Source organism: Phasianus colchicus, chromosome 4 (assembly GCF_987193195.1).
Source record: "Phasianus colchicus chromosome 4, bPhaCol1.hap1.1, whole genome shotgun sequence".
NCBI classification, from domain to species: Eukaryota; Metazoa; Chordata; class Aves; order Galliformes; family Phasianidae; genus Phasianus; species Phasianus colchicus.
The window spans coordinates 10,423,269-10,439,744 of NC_143439.1; the positions used below are offsets into that span (position 1 = coordinate 10,423,269).

Genomic DNA, 16,476 nt, shown 5'->3' on the forward strand with positions numbered 1-16,476 from the left:
AAAGCTTTTCCTGTGCAGAATCACAAATACTAAAAGGACTTCACTAAAAATTGTTTCAACTAAAATGCACCAGACATTTTACCTCATGCTTTCCATCTAATGGTGACAGCTCATTAACCTACTAAGACCAGAATCAACACAGAAGCCAGACTTGTCATTTACGAAGTTAATATATACTTAAAAGCTATCTTTTCACCCCCTCACCGCCTTATAAACTGTTTCTTGGAAGTCTTAAGGAGACCATTCTTCAGATATTACCTTAATCTTACCTGCAAGTATAGTTTGTTATCTTTTGTAATTGCATCCATGAGGTCTTTTTGTAGGGGAGGGTCTCCATTCACCCAGAGTCCATTTGCTGAATTTGTGTTGTAGCCGCAGGTACTATTTTGTTTTTTGTAAATCAGAACATAAGCAGTGTCCTTTGGAAACCTACTGGTAATTTTCTGGACTGACTGAAATGAGGTAAATGTCACTCTGCTGTCATTGAATAAAAACCATTCTTTTGGCATCTCAGTGTCCAGCTCATTTTCTATAACAGTACAGGGACTCTCCTCTGCTAACAATTTATTCTGAGGAGAAATTAAAGAAAAAGCTTTAGACTGGTGACACTGTCCTGAAGAACCCGAACCAGTAACATTTCTAGCATATGAATAGTAATGTCCACTTTCAGAGGATACACCAGAGTGCACCACCACAGAACTCAGCACATAGGGCACCAGCTGTGGGCAGGACACTTCATCAGCACCTGAGGGCTTTAGTTTTTTAGCAAGATTTTCTCCAATATCAGAAATCTCAACATCAACAGACCAACTTCCTGAAACCACAGCTAGAGGGGATGCTGCTCTTTTGACTGGCAGTTCCAAAAGAAGTGGCAGAGAAACGCTGTCCAAGATTTTACGTCTTATATGACACTTTGGATCATATGAAAATCTCAGAAGAGTGAGAATGAGGTATTCAGGTTCCTCAATGATTTGCATAGTTTTCTCAGCATTTTGTAGAGAGGCACACTTCTCACAATAATACTTATTGTCTCCACTAAGGATCTCAGGTGCCAGAAAATAATTCAGTAAGTCCGTTACTGATGGGGTGCTTTTCCCTACTAGTGCAGAAGAAACATCCCTATTATCTTGATCCTTGTTAAATTCAGATTTTGTCTCAGAGTTTGGCTCAGCAGAAAAATCCTTTAGGATTCCTTCATTTGTAAGTGCGTTGCATCCACCATTTACTTCCAAGCTACTGAGAGGTGTTTCTCCAGCAGAAGTTGCTGAAATAGTAGTTTGCACCACAGAGCCATCTTTTATTTCAGAATGTTCCACACATTTCACACTAGCGCTTTCCAAGGACGACGGAGGACAGAAAGCCAAAGAGAGATCTGTAAAAGCTTCCTCCTTTTGAGATGTGCTTTTGCAGTTCAAACAGCATATAGTAGTCTTCAGTTTTCCTCCAAACATTCTCTCTATGAGAGTTCTTTCTTCACTCCCCTTACAAAGTGCTTCGGCAAATACCTGTGCTTTATGGACAGTTTCTTGTGCCTGGGACTCTTCATTCTTCCTACTTTCAGCAGCCTTTGCTGAAGACAACGCTTTCAAAGTTCTCTCTTCTTCATGCAGCCTGGAGACAAAAAGAGATCTGAGTAGCTACACTATTTTCCCCAAAATATTGCTGCACCACTCAAGATTTTTTTTTTCCAGTTACACTTAAAAGTAGATTGTTAAACAGATAGAAACATCTTACATTAAAAAAACTAGTTTTATTGCTTATATAATCAAGCTTAACTATATAGTTCAGTACTATCCAATAGTATAAAGCCAAATCATAAAGGCATTTCATGCAAATTTCATTATATCTAACACAATAAACATACCGTGTGAACCAGCAAGTATTTAGAAGTCTAACAATCAATGTTTATTAACCACTACTTTAAGAAATCAGTTCCCCATTTGCCTGGTTCCTTATGTCAAATTTTGTAAGAGAAGAAGTAGCTGTTTAAGTAGTGCTATATTATTTCTGAAGAGACCAAAAAGTCTGGATTGTACAGCCAAGAAAGTTAGAAACGATAGCAAAAGAAACCAAGACGGGGAAAAAAGGACACTTGCACAACTGAGATAAATTCAGTCTTGGTAAAAATACTCAGCAAGTCAAAATTAACAAGTTACTAATATATGCTGTGGGTTTTTTTTGTTTTGTTTTACCTGTCATTAATTCACTTAATAAACTATTAACACATGTACATATCTTCCTGACTTATCTGACAAATATGAATTATAGCTGTATACACTAACATGAAACTTCAGACAAATGACTGAACAGCTTCCAGCAACCACAGAAGTTTTATTATGGGACCACAGCTAATGTAACTAACACCCAAGTTCAGGTTTTCAAGAACAAAAACAACCACCAATCTAACATGCTTTCAATGACATGGAGACAAGGCTGTATTCAGACTTAACCATGGATTAAACACACAAAGGTTTCACAGATCATACATCTATCATAGAATTGGAGTCAGGAAATGAACCCAGAATTCCCAACGTTCACTCACACAAAGGAGCTGTTCGATGACTGCACCTAATGACAAGTTCACCATTATATGACAGGGTTTCTACCCATTGACCTGAAGTAACTATACCTGTTGAGCAGGAACCGCAGATATTCTGAGCAATCCTGTTGTGACTGAGGGGTGAACCACGGTGGTCTGGAAGCCTCAAGGAAAATTCTAGGAGCATACGCCTCCCTCTGTTAGCATATGGGAGAAACAGAAGTGTTATGTAGGAATTACTTAATGATTATTTGCATACTGACAGCTGGATTCTGGTTTACATTATTCTAAAGGAAATGTAGCATGGTACATGGTACATGTACTACATAAAGACTACTGTGTACTATGTACTACATACAGACCATTCCTGTATCACAATCATGAGGATAAACATGAGTATTGGTCATTAACTTTGTAGCAATTTCCTCTAGTACAAAGATAAAAGTAGTGGATCCTGTAAGCAAACAGTAAGTGTGAAGCAAGCATAAGCCAGATATTATGCCTAAAAACAAGTTATTCTTCTTGCTGGCCAACTTAAAAACAGAACAAACCATTTGGTTTTTTTTGCAAGAATACTAGTAACTTGTTAATACCAAATTAATATTTAAGGTGACCTATCCTTATTTTCAGAGAGTTTGCTGATATTAACTATAGAGTATCTTCCGTCTTTCCAACACTAGTAAAATATTTTGTTCAAAAATGAACTTTAATAAATGAAGCAACTTGAAATACAATAAAATTCCAAGCAGAAATCACTTTAGAAGGTGACAGTTTATTCTATGAAGTTGCATAAAATCAACTGGTATATCACATCAGGTCTTGTCGGGTTTTTTGATTTTGCCTTCTGAAAGAAAACCTTCTACAGCCCAGTGTCCCACTTATGAAACAGATTTGTCTAATTCCATCAAGACCTGAACATTTTGGAGGTACTACAGATCTACCACATTTTTAATATATTCCAGAGTATGCTTATGGCATCATGTTTGTTCTTAAGTTCTAGCACACAAACCTAAGCTTAAGAAAGCAGATGAAAAAGTCACCTACCTGGGTATGGGCCAAAAATGCAAAAAGATGCTGTAATTTTCTCATCAATGAATTACAACCATTTAGATTCAGAGATAAAACATGTCTTCTGAAACTGAAAGAAGAGGCAGACAGTTGCCCTGATAAATTTATAGCAATAATGCAGTCAACATTCCAGCTCAAATTACTTCAGTTTGAAAGAAGGCAAAACATGCAACACTCCCTCAATTCCTGGACTCTGCTCTATTGCAGAAATGCAAAAGTATGGTACAATAGGAACTTATTGCTAAGAAGTTCTTATTAATATTCAAATGTTTAGAAATCAAAATTTTGTTATAATCTGGAAGCTGTTGGAAAAAAAGGATAATCATGAAATTTTTACAATATTTAAGAGAGCAAATAAAAAAATGACCTATCTAGAATCTAGAAGTCAGATACATTACTTTCATTTTAGATACTGAAGAAATAGCTGTTAACTCTGACTCACTCTATCTCAAGTTCAATGCACATATATTTTGACAATGGACAGAAAGGGTCAAGATTTTTAATAGCTAAAATCGCAGTTCCACAGAGTTGGATTTTAAGAAAGCAGTCAGTAATTAAGTGCAGAGAAACTCATTCAGACCTAGGTAGCTGAGTAACCCAGGCCATGTTTATATTCTACATAAAGCAAGACAATTGCAATAAGTTAACTAGCTCTAGTGGAAAGAGCTGGTAAAAAGGACTTACTCAGTAGCCATGTAAAGTGCCTGAATAATGCTGTTCATGTAGCAGGTATTCCCTAGGTTAATCAGGCCCGTCTTCCCAGTTTCAGATTTTCCAGGAAGTCTAGATAAACAAGACGGCAAAGAATTGGATTGAGAAGTCCAGGCACTCTGACTGAGAATCAGCTTCATTTTTTCTTCGCTGGGCTTGGGCATATCCTACAAGAGAAACATGAACAAAATAGGCTTTTATACTTGCTTTTATACTAGTTATTGACACCCAGAAGTCTTCCACGTTTTCCCTTGCCCCCCCTCCTATCCTTGAGGCTCTTGCTAACCCAGGAGACGTGTATTGCACTTGCCTTTTGAGATTACTTAGGGCACAAATATCTGTAGCCAGTCAAAAGGTAATGCCACATACTATGGCAAAGAAAAAAGCAAAACAACAACCACCACAAAAACAAACAACCAAGAAACCCAAAACACTCCTCAAGGCTTGTTTTTTTTTTGTCACCTCCCAAATGACACCAATTAGGGGGTGGGTAGATACCTTTGATCAGCTTACTCAGGCAATCCCTTTTGCCCCCAAAACAACTCCTCAAATTATATGCATTTGAAGAACACCTAAATATCCTTATTCTGCTGGAGACAGAATCCTGCTCTGTCAAATCAAAGTGTAAGAATGAAAAGAAAAAAAAGTAAAAACACTAAGTATACAAGAAGCTTCTTAAACATTCAAGGCATTAAAATCAGGCAATAATAACCAATATATTGTTTCCTATGTTTTTTTTTGTTTTAGATGTTCGTTAAGAAAATGTGCATTATATAATGAAATTTGAGAGCTGCTAGAGAAGTATTGTCTCCCATTTTATTATGTTGGCCCAAGACGTGGAAAGCAGATTACATAACTTAGCTGATTTCAGACTTTTCTGAAAGGCTGTTATAATTGCTTTTTGCACACTCAGGACAACTTTTATTTTGCTTTGCTTTTGAGTATTTCAAGCAGTTAGAACTACCACTAAATTATGCAGTTAATTCTTTCCTCAAAGAGGATATTCTACAGAGACTAGATCATAGCTTTCACATTTGAGATGACAAAACAGCAACATTTTTGCATCCTTAATATACCTTAAAAACCTCCAGAATGGGTTCATAGAGCTCTGGAAAACCTGAATAATGATACATCATACAATGTATCAGCTCAGCCAACTGCATCAAGAATGCTGTACTGGAAGGCAAGCCATCACTTTTGAAGGAGTGAACCAAGCTGACCACATGTGGGACGATCTAAATGGGAAAGGAACAAAAGCAAAGTGTTAAAAAGCAATTCCATTTTCTGATTTTGTTCTACAAACAGTACTGTTTTGCACACCTCAAATAGCAGGGAAGATTTTGTTCTCAAGTAAAAAGTGACCGAGAAACAGCAACCTGAAAAATATATGCATTATTCTCTTAAAAAAAACACAGTTTAGTATTCAATGCTCTCCTCAGCTCATATACCAAGTTCTGGAACTTCATGAACACAGAAAACACATGTTCAGTTTCTCCAACAGTCAGTACTCATCTTATTAACCCATCTTAGAACTGCAGACCTGTTGGAGTGTGTCCAGAGGAGAGCTACAAAGATGGGTGCAGGGGATGGAACATCTCCCCTATGAAGAGGGGCTGAGAGAGCAGGGGCTGCTCAGACTGGAGGAAACAAGGCTCTAGGGAGACCTAACAGTGGCCTTTCAGTATTTGAAGTAGGGCTGTAAGAAAGAAGGGGACAGACTCTTTACAAGGGAAATGGTTTCAAACTGAAAGGAGATTTAGATTGCATATAAGGAAGCCGGTGTTTTTTTTGTTTGTTTTTGTTTTTACAATAGGGATGGTAAGGCATTGTAACAGGTTGCCCACAGATGTGGTGGAAGATCAGTCCTTGAATACATTCAAGGTCAGGCTGGTCAGGATTCTGGGCAACCTCATGTAGCTGTAGATGTTCCTGTACACTGCAGGGCAGTTGGACTAGATGATTTTTAGGTGCCCCTTCTAGCTCCAACCATGATATGATTCTGTGATTAATGATACAACAGCAACCATTTCACTTCTGTGCTGCCACTAACAGCTGTATATCCTGCCCTAATTTCATAGATGCAGTTAAAAAAACCCTCTCGATTTTCTTTAACTGACTCTAATAGTAGCAATCCCAAGCAAAAGAATACATTCTATTGCAATTAAGATAGAAATCGGTTTGTAGCGCCACCTAGCGTCACAGCCAAGACAGCAGCACCAACACAAGCTTATCAAGTCTGCCATCAGTGCAACCTATTAGCAAATGAGTTCAAATACACTGCTGCTGAAAATGGCACATAAAACAAATATTTACTCCACTTGTCTCATCTTCAATGCAGTTCTGTCTCCATTTTTAAATGAGTTTTTTTTTTGTACAATTTAATCTTAAGATAACACAAAGTATAAAGTTATTTCAGTGCAAGCCCAAGAAGAATAGCAGCTTCTCACAGTGAACTAAACTATTTTAAAAATCTTTTGATTTTCATTGGATTCACTGCAGAAGAAATGGATAGAACTATTTACCATCACAAACAGCTTACAAACAGTTTGGCAGTAAAGACAGGAAATAAATAAAAAACTGTCTAAAATAATGATATTCTTACAAGTATACTAATTACAAGAATTAATCTGATGTCTTGACATCAGAATGAAGGGCCAAGGACAAAATATTCACTAATTCTTTTGCAAATATCAGTTGTTCTGTAAATATAAATACTATTTTTCGTATTTTAGAAGCAGACCTTAATCACTGTAAAAAAAAAACAAAAAAGATACCTACTGTTTTAAAATGACAATACTAAGATTAACTGTTCAATGAACTACAGAATGAGAAGCTCCACTTAAAAATTTATTACTTGACATATATGCATACAGAAATGAGAAACTGTTTTCCAAGAATGTGATTTGCAAACATCAGATGTACAATACAGTAATTTTGCATTAAGAACATTGGAAGAGTAGAAAACTGTCTAACTAACAATCAAAATCTTGCTTACAGCAAGCTGCATAATACTGACAGTTTAACTCTGAATATATGCAAAATTATCATTTTTGGCTGAGGTTGAATCAAAGTTTAATCACAGATTATTCTGAAGTATTAAGTAACACATTGTGAGCACAAAACAACATTGTTCTTCTATTAAAAAAAGTCATTCATGTAATGACCAAGCATTGGGAGGGGAAATATTAACTTAGATATGCTGCAAAACAAATTCAGCAGCTTTTATTGAAGTATTTATTTAACCAGTATTTTATAATAAATGACCTATATGTAAAACAAGCAGTTCAAGTGCAGGAAAACGTGACAGGAGACTGAATGATTGTATATTGAAAAAAAAAAAAGACGACTTTAAAATTAAAAGAAAATGGTAATGGCTAAGTCTGAAAAGCATTTATGTTACATTGTCTAAACATTACATTGTAGAAATTTTCTCAGTAAAAAGAAAAACACATATTTCTAGAATAAGTCTTCTGTCCACCTCATATTTTACATTTTTCCGAAGAACAGAAAAGTTACCAAGAATACAAGATATTTACATTTTGAGCATGCTCAAAGCAACTTGCTTATTTCATTTGTTTTTCATCCTAGGTAAGGATTAGGGCAGGGGAGGGAACAAAGAAAAGCTTAACACTGGTCATTAAAAAAATACCATAACAGACTTAAGACAATTAGTCTGACTAACTTATGCAACACATTTGAGATTGCTTCAAGCCTAGGAGCCTTGTAGGCAGCTTAAAAAAAAAACACAACACCTGCATGCCAGGATGTTGTTATGATTGAATCTCAGAGAGCCATCTCTCACTTAAAAACAACTTCAAGCTAGGCAATGACTTTGAGAAAAGTGAATGTGTTACACATCTTGCTGAACAAATGCAGTCAGTCACTCGGAACTTAAATCAAAGTCCCATGTGAAATACATTTCATAGAACTGAACCATTTCTTCAGGAACTTACCAAATGAAAAGCTTCTGGAGAATGCTGGAAGCTAAGCAACATATGAGAAAGAACAGCAAGGGCACCAGGTCTTACTAAAGGAAACCAAAGTCGATTAAATACCTAAAAAAAAAACAAACCAAAACAACACCACTTTTAATAAATCTAGAAAGTAAGATATTAATAGAATTGTAAACAGATTTCCAAACCAACAACCATTTGAAACAAAGAAACATTACATGGAACTGAAAGCTATTTCACATCATCTATGCAGGACAAGACCATAGGCTCTAATGCAAAAAAAAAAAAAAAAAGCATGCAGTTGCATAGCTGTTAAAAAATCCTTTTCCTCTCCCTCACTTTTATTCTTTTCCAACATACCAGTTCAATCTTCATCAGAGTGACATCAATAAGGATAGTAAATTTCTGGACTGCAGCTAGTCCTTTCAGCAGTGCAATCACCCACGTTTCCACATGCTGAGCCAGAGGCCAAGACAACCAGTCAATCATTCTGAAAGATAAGGAAGAACTGTTAACGAAACAAAACCAAACTATATGGCATTCACTTCAACCTCAACAAAAAGGTTCTATGCACACGGAGACACACAAGAAGTAATGAAATAATTAAAAATACACAAGCAAATGAAATGAAGTACTGTGTAGTCTTTGTATTCAAGATGAAGCCAGCTTTTACAGACTTTAAGACAAGATTCATTTTATGGCAAAAAACTTAGAACTAAAGATGAAAAAGTGTCATTAATTGGAAATATTCCCTCCTATAGAATTTACCACAGAGACTAAACTAACTAGTTTAAAAAGACACCATGTTAAAGCAATTTTTTTCCCTACTGTGGAGTGGTCACACTCTGAAGCATGTTACACAGCAAGGCTGTGGCATCTCCATCTCTACAGAAAGCTCTTAACTCAATTGGGCAATACCTTGAGCAATGAGGCCCAACTTCAATGCTTAGCCCCATCTGGAACAGGACTGCACTGGACAATATCCAAAGGATGCTTTCAGCCTACAGAATGCTACAGTTCTGTTCTATAATTCTATGGAAAGGGGAAGTTAAAAGTAAATTTATTGTCTTCTGAAAAAGATCCTCAAAGATTAATTTTTTACAAGCCTAAGTTCTAGCACAGCTGAACAGATTACAAGTAACCAGTCTAACAGTTGCTAAGAGTATGAACAGGCTCAGTTAACAGGCTTCTACCCTACTTGATGGAATGAGAAAAGTACTGAAAAAACATGGATGCTATACGAATGCATCTTGCCACACACCAGACATACAGAGCTTTTACATATAGTCATATATACATTCTGCCATCACCAGCCAAGAGGAACTTAGAGAATCTAACTGCTTTAAGCAGTCAGCTTTTCCATGTACGTGCAACTGTAGGAGAAAGCTACTATCACACAACTTCATAATGTCACTCAAACACCAGGTAATCTATCAGTACTATGTGGTGAGGGAACACAAGCTGCTATTCTTTTCTGAAGAAAGGACAAAGCAATAAAGAACTCGAACATAACAAATCACCTATGTGAGAACCAATATCAAATTACATTAGACCTTAGAATATCTAACATTTAGCTTAAACCACTTAGTAATTTGCAACCAGGAAAGACAAGTTTCAGACTGAAACATGACATAAAAGCTTTGGAAGAGAATTCATCTGTACAAGCCATCTGAAAACCATCAGCTGCACATGCCACATGGCTTGTGATGTTCAATCTGAAAAAAAACAACAATAAACAAGTCCTACATCCTTCTTGGAGAATTAAGGGTTCCAATCAGTCTGAAAAGCAAGTTTCAGAGCTCAGCTTCAAAGCTAAAGAAGTGAGTTTAGCAAGACCAGACACAAATTGTGGGCATGCTATTTTATCATAAAAATAAAGCAGAAGAAAAAATGCTAGAAGTTAAATGTAGTTGATAATTTGGAACTAAAAAGTGCATAGTACATATACATTCTAAATTTTGTCTTGCAATTACAATCCCTCCACATACATGACATTTTAGTGCTTCTATAAAATAAAGAATCACTAGGACTGCCTTTTTAAGAATCAAGAACAGATCTGCCTGGATTTCTCCACTGTTATGAGAAAAAGACAGGAAAAAACATGCCAGCATCATAATCTCTACTCTGAATTCATGCAATGGTGCCCTTTCTTCACAACGTTCAACTCAGGAGTTTCCATTAGCAGTCTTTCCATAAGCTTTCTAAAGTGGGGAACTCAGTGTCACCCAAAACTTCTTTCCACTGCAAAAAATTAACCGATGACATCCCTAAGCCTCAAAGCCGTATAGTCTTCAACATTCAATTTGTAAGCTTATTATTTTTTAGTAGTGGCACAATGTCCTTAATGGTTAAAGACAAATGACAAAATATTTAGATTTCCTAATTAACTTTTTAGACAAGTAAAGAGTATTGTTTTTGTTTTTTTTTTTTTTAAATAGAGCTCCACGTAATTACCTCTGTTCTGAAATGCTACCATTCTTAGAATACGTGCAACTTTAACAATGCTAATGTAAAAACTCCAAATGAACAATACCGCTTTGGGTGGAAGCTGGGGCTTCCTGTGTTCGATCCCAACGTTGGTCATATGACTTGACATCTCGTGTCATCTCTATTCAGTATAATTACTATTAAACTATACACCATTGTTACTATTAGAACAACAACTACTATTTCAGTACGATTAACATCACAGAATCACAGAACAGCCAGGGTTGGAAGGGACCTCAAGGACCATGAATCTCCAACCCCTGCCACATGCAGGGCCACCAACCTCCACATTTAATGCTAGACCAGGCTGCCCAGGGCCCCATGCCATCCGGCCTTGAACACTTCCAGGGACGGGGCATCCACAACCTCTGGGCAGCCTGTTCCAGCACCTCACCACTCTCATAGTAAAGAATTTCCCCCTGATGTCCATCCTAAATCTCGCCTCCCTCAACTTAAAACCATTTCCCCTCGTCCTGCAGTTATCAACCCTTTCAAAGAGTTGACTCCCCTTCCCTCTGTAGGCTCCCTTTAGGAATTGAAACGCTGCAATGAGGTCACCCCACAGCCTTCTTTTCTCCAGGCTGAAGTCTCATTCTCCATGCAACTGATATAAGTAGATTTCCCATCCTGAAAATCTATTTCTGCTCTTAAAAAGCGGAGTAAATGTTCTTACAAAATGAAATGGAAAAGTCAAAAGAAAAAAAATAGAACTAAACTTTTAGACATGCTTTGATTTGTCTTCAGCAGCATAAAGTCTGAGATCTGACAGATGACAGCAGATGCTGCAGTTATCAGATCCTCTCTGCATTGTACTTACTCAGTTCCTACTAAGTTTTTATACAAAGATATGGAACACGATGATAGTGTCTAAAAATAGGATTTTTTTGTTTGTTTGTCTAGAAAAATATCCTAAAAGCCTTCAGAGGACCTTCTTCCTCATATCACTCTATGATGGTCTGTTATCCACACGCATGCTTAACAAAGACAGTATCTGTGATCTTTGGACAGAATAAGATTTTCATTCCTCTCTCCATCCTAAGGCAGCAACTTCTTTTGTGAAAATGTCTTCTCAGAGCTATTAAACAGACTCCAGTAACTTAGGTACAGATATATCCTGTTAAAAACCAATCAAACAAGAACCCTCAGACTACTACTAGGCATGCCACCTCCCAAAACAAAGTAACTATTAGGAAGGTTTTACTTCTTTACCAACAGGGTAAAGGACACAAACTTATCTGGAGCATTTTTACAACGTAGCCCAACTTAAATTTTTTCTTACTCAATGTTCAAATTCAGTCAGGCTCTCTAGTGTTCATGAGAGCTGTCCTTAGGAATTGAGTAACCAGGTCTCTAACCTGCAGTAACCAAAGTTCAGTTGAGCCTTATCACAAGCCTTGATGTGCTTGGAGTTCAGTACCTCCTGGAAATGAGGTAAGCCTGATGACAACACAGTCATTCACTGCTCCAAACATTCCTGCAGTGTTATTACTCCTCTATGAGCACTGTGTGACAATGACAGTGGGATCAAGCATCCCCTCAGCACAATCGCAGATGACATCAAGCTGCGTGGTGCAGTCAACATGCCTGAGAGATGGGATGCCATCCAGGGACACCTACACAGACATGAGCAGTGGGCCCAGGAGAACCTTATGAGGCTCGACAAATTCACGAGCAAGGTCTTGCATATGGGTCAAAGCAACCTGGGTTGTCATGAAACCATCTAAAAATGAAAACAGGATATTCCTAGAAAGTCAGTGCCCTGAACTAAAATTACATTCTTAAAAATCAACCATTTCTTCTACGTATACACCAAATAAGAGCATGTGGCCCTTTTGAAAGTAAGATGAAAAACTCCTCCATGCAGCTTATATTATGAGGCAGCACTTAAAGAGTTGTTGTAGTGCTACAGTTACACAACCCCAATGTCTTCAAGCTTCTAATACAACATGAATATTAAAATTAAACTAACATAAAGATTAATCACCAGCACACTAACAGCAAGTTATTTGTATGCACAAAATCCTCTGAATTTCCCAGCTTTGAATATTAGCTGGCCATACATCATCATTGAAGCCTGCTCAATCAAGTGGACTCTTGACAGGTTCCTAAACAATGGTATTATGTTTTCAAAAGAAATGTCTTCCCAATTTAAACACAATGTTTTCAGAAATATCCTGAGTAGGATACTGAAGTAGAAGTACTCCACTTATACAAAGGCAGTTGAAAAACATAATACTTAGAAAATATTAAAAGCTTTTTTGGATACCACAAATTTCTAAATGCATCCTCCTGTTAAAATTCTTCACACATTTTCTACCTGTGTTCAACAGAAGCTTCTTCCAAAGCCTTCAGGAAAAAATAATAGTAAAGAATTCCAATAAATGCTTACTTTTCTTTTGTCGTCTTCCTACATTAGCATTATTGATATTTCTGAAGACACCAGCGCAGATTGCTCTCTGAATCAGTGTTAATAGCACTATAATATTGATGTTCATTCATGTTTATATTAGTGTCAGGAAGTAAAATAAGCAATTGTTTTTACATCATTCCTATTAAAATTGTGGAAAAATAACATGCAACGGACCGCTGGAGGTTTGAATGACAATGGAAAGAGACGCTGTCCCCCACAAACCCTACTAAAAAGTCATGAAGATACATAAACAGAAAACAGTAAAACTCATTTCTAAGTGATTTCTTTCTTCACAGATGGAAAAACCAATTAAGTGAATGTCACTCTGCTTCTCAGAAAAAAACAGAACGGTTGATTTTCAAAAGCAAGGCCTTGTTTCTCACCTGGACTGCAAAGCCCTGCATTTCCTAGTTTGCTTTTGAGACAGCTTAAACATCATCTAGAAGCAACACAGCTTCCCTCTACTTTCTGTTGAAATCTCTTCTCACTCCTGCCCTAGCAAAGCATGAGAAAGAATCCACACTAGCAGCGAGGGCTGTAACCTTAAACTGAAATCTTGCTGGTAACATCCACAGTATCAGAAATATACCTTAGTTTAACAAATCAAAGAGCACAACTTCATATGACATTATAAAAGTGTCTCCTCCTTTTTTGTTTTATTTGAATTATTTTAAACTTAAGTGACAAGTAGCTTCAAAAAAAAAAAAAAAAAAGCAAGATTTGGGAAGGGAGAAAAAGTATTTCTCCCTTCCCCAGTGAAATACAGTACCTGCACAGCGCTTGAGTCATACTCGCATCTTTCACATTTGGGTCTGTAGTAAGGCTCATGATGAGTACTGTAATCATCTGCAAAGGTATATGCTGCACAAGACTTGCCAGTGCAACGGAGGGTTCAAATGGAGTATCTGTAAGAGTTGAACATACCATGCTGTAAGAATCAAGAACAAACTCCCACAGAAAAACTATGCTTTATTCTCCCACCAGCTTTGTTGCAGCAATGAAGTTCTGAAGTAATGAGTCTATCCTACAGGAAACATTACAGAATGGCTGGAGTTGGAAGGGACCTCAAGGATCACGAATCTCCAACCCCCCTGCCACATGCAGGGCCACCAGCCTCCCCATTTAATACCAGACCAGGCTGCCCAGGGCTCCATCCAATCTGGCCTCGAGCACCTCCAGAAATGGGGCATCCACAGCCTCTCTGGGCAGCCTCTTCCAGCACCTCACCGCTCTCTCTTCCTCCTGACATCCAACCTAAATCTCCCCTCCCTCAACTTAAAACCATTTCCCCTTGTCCTGCTGTTATCTACCCTTTCAAAGAGTTGATTCCCCTCCTGCTTGAAGGCTCCTTTTAGGTATTAAAGACTGCAATTAGGTCACCCCTCATTCTATCATCCCACAGGAAAACAAACCAAAGTTTCAACATATACATGAATAACATGAATTACAAACACTTTTTAGTCATATCCCTGCAAGAAGGTGAGAGTCTGCTAACTTGTTCCTCTGCACCTGATGGAACTGGTACATGCACCTAAACGCCAGTACCACACAACTGTTCATTGCACAGGCTGCTAACACCGCAGACAGAACATGTGAAATACTGGCTGTGCTCAACCTCAGTAACTGTCCACTAACTATCGTGTTTTAAAGTTTCCTAAGGGCCTCAACTATAGAAGAACTTTCGTTTGTTAACAACACAGTAAATATCTGAGGTCAGAAAGAACCGATGTAAAAATCTCATCTACATCCCTCAGGCAGCGTATGCTTCCTAAGCTTTATGCTCTTCCAGTTGCGGAGAATAAGCAGCCCCAAAGCCTGACGATATCCTCCCATACAGAGAGAACCATTTCCCTCCGAGACCGAGTTCTAGCTCTATCTGTTAAGACACTCAAAACCGGTCTTCCCGCGCATCTTACACAGCGTTTCAGTATTTCATTCCCAAACTCACGCACAGCAAGCTCCCAAGCCAAACGAGCGCCACGACCCCCTACCTTCTCACCGGGGACCTCCGCATCCTTGACCATCGGTCGGCATCCGAGCACGGGAGCGAGGATTCAGCGGCCCCGGGGCAGCCCCGCGGCGCCACGACTGCGGCCCTCCCGCTCCCTGAGCTCGAGCTCCCGGGGCCGGCGGCCGCCCCTTCCTCTTCCTCCTCCCCCTCCGACCCCGCCCCGCTCCCCGCGGCGGCGCTCACCGGCGGCGGCGATGACGGCGAAGAGCTCCTGCAGGGAGGGCAGCAGCGTGTCGGGCTCGGCCTTCCAGACGCTGCGCAGCAGCCCGCTGACCTGCGTCACCTGCGAGACGTAGAGGCGCAGCTCGGCCTCGCGGCTGCCCTGGCTCTGGAAGTGGGCGATGCTGCGCACCAGCTGCTGGCAGAAGGCGAGCGAGAGCTTCCTGCCGCGGGGCAGGCACTGCGGGAAGTCGCCCAGCAGCTGGCACAGGCGAGCGCAGAGCGGCGGCGCGGGCCGCTCACACACCAGGCGCAGGGCCTCCACCTGCAGCAGCTCGAAGAGCTCCAGCACCGAGGGGCAGCTCATGATGAGGCGCAGCCCCGCCTGGATGTAGTCGAGGATGGCCGGGTCGCGGCAGCTCAGCTCGCCGTAGCCGCGCTGCAGGAGGCCGAGGACCAGCCCCCGGTCGAAGAAGGCCTCGAACTCGGCGCGGTGGTAGCGCCCGTAGGCCTCCAGCACCTGGCGGCCCACCTGCCGCTGGAAGGCGTCGGGGCCCTGCAGCACCAGCCGGGTGCCGAGCGCGAACATGGCGCGGCACTGCGCCTGGCTCAGCGGCGTCTCGGCCAGCTCCACCACCCGCCGCACGATGACGCGTTTCAGCGGCAGCGGGTGGGACGAGCTCACCAGCCCCTCCAGGATCTTGTCCATGGCGGCCGGGCGGCGGCGAACCGGCCCGGGCCTCGGCGGGGACCGCCGCCGTCGCCGTCGTCGCCGTCGCCGCCTCCCCGCGGCCCTCCCGTCGCCCCGGCGCGCTATGCCGGCCTGACGGCGGCGGCCCCGCGAGCCGCTGCGGTACCGCCGCGACCCCAACGGCGACGGCCGAGCGTTCCCCGGCGACCCGGAAGCGGAGCGGCACAAACAGGAAGCGAGCAGCCGCGCAAGCGCCCGCCTGCGGCCTCCTTGTCGCGGCAGCGGCCAATGGCGGCGCGGGGGGGGCGGGGCCGCGCCGAAGCGGTGTGCCTGCAGGGTAGCGGCGTCCCGCGGGTCCGAAGGTCTGTGGGCGGGATGTGCCCGGCGTGGGTGACGGCAGAGGTCGCGGGGCTGGAATAAAGCCGTCGTCAGCGGTCACGTAGGCTG

The 16,476-nt window shown here is 40.6% G+C and overlaps 1 protein-coding gene across 3 annotated transcripts in view; it reads right to left on the reverse strand.

Moving 5' to 3' along the window:
* USP38 (ubiquitin specific peptidase 38) overlaps nt 1–16,271 on the reverse strand; it is a 44,681-nt gene extending 28,410 nt beyond the window's left edge. The window contains exons 1-9 of one of the 3 annotated variants that reach the window (XM_031588830.2): nt 15,363–16,271; nt 13,938–14,073; nt 8,632–8,761; nt 8,272–8,373; nt 5,395–5,553; nt 4,292–4,485; nt 3,584–3,677; nt 2,630–2,736; nt 270–1,611 (exon numbers count right to left, since the gene is read on the reverse strand). In XM_031588830.2, coding sequence (XP_031444690.2) covers nt 270–1,611; nt 2,630–2,736; nt 3,584–3,677; nt 4,292–4,485; nt 5,395–5,553; nt 8,272–8,373; nt 8,632–8,761; nt 13,938–14,073; nt 15,363–16,047 — 2,949 coding nt within the window. In that variant the 5' untranslated portion in view covers nt 16,048–16,271. Of the gene's footprint in view, nt 1–269; nt 1,612–2,629; nt 2,737–3,583; nt 3,678–4,291; nt 4,486–5,394; nt 5,554–8,271; nt 8,374–8,631; nt 8,762–13,937; nt 14,074–15,159; nt 15,331–15,362 lie in introns of those variants that run through there. The other 2 variants (XM_031588831.2, XM_090138614.1) reach the window with 2 other exon arrangements.
* Nucleotides 16,272–16,476: the final 205 nt, after the last annotated feature.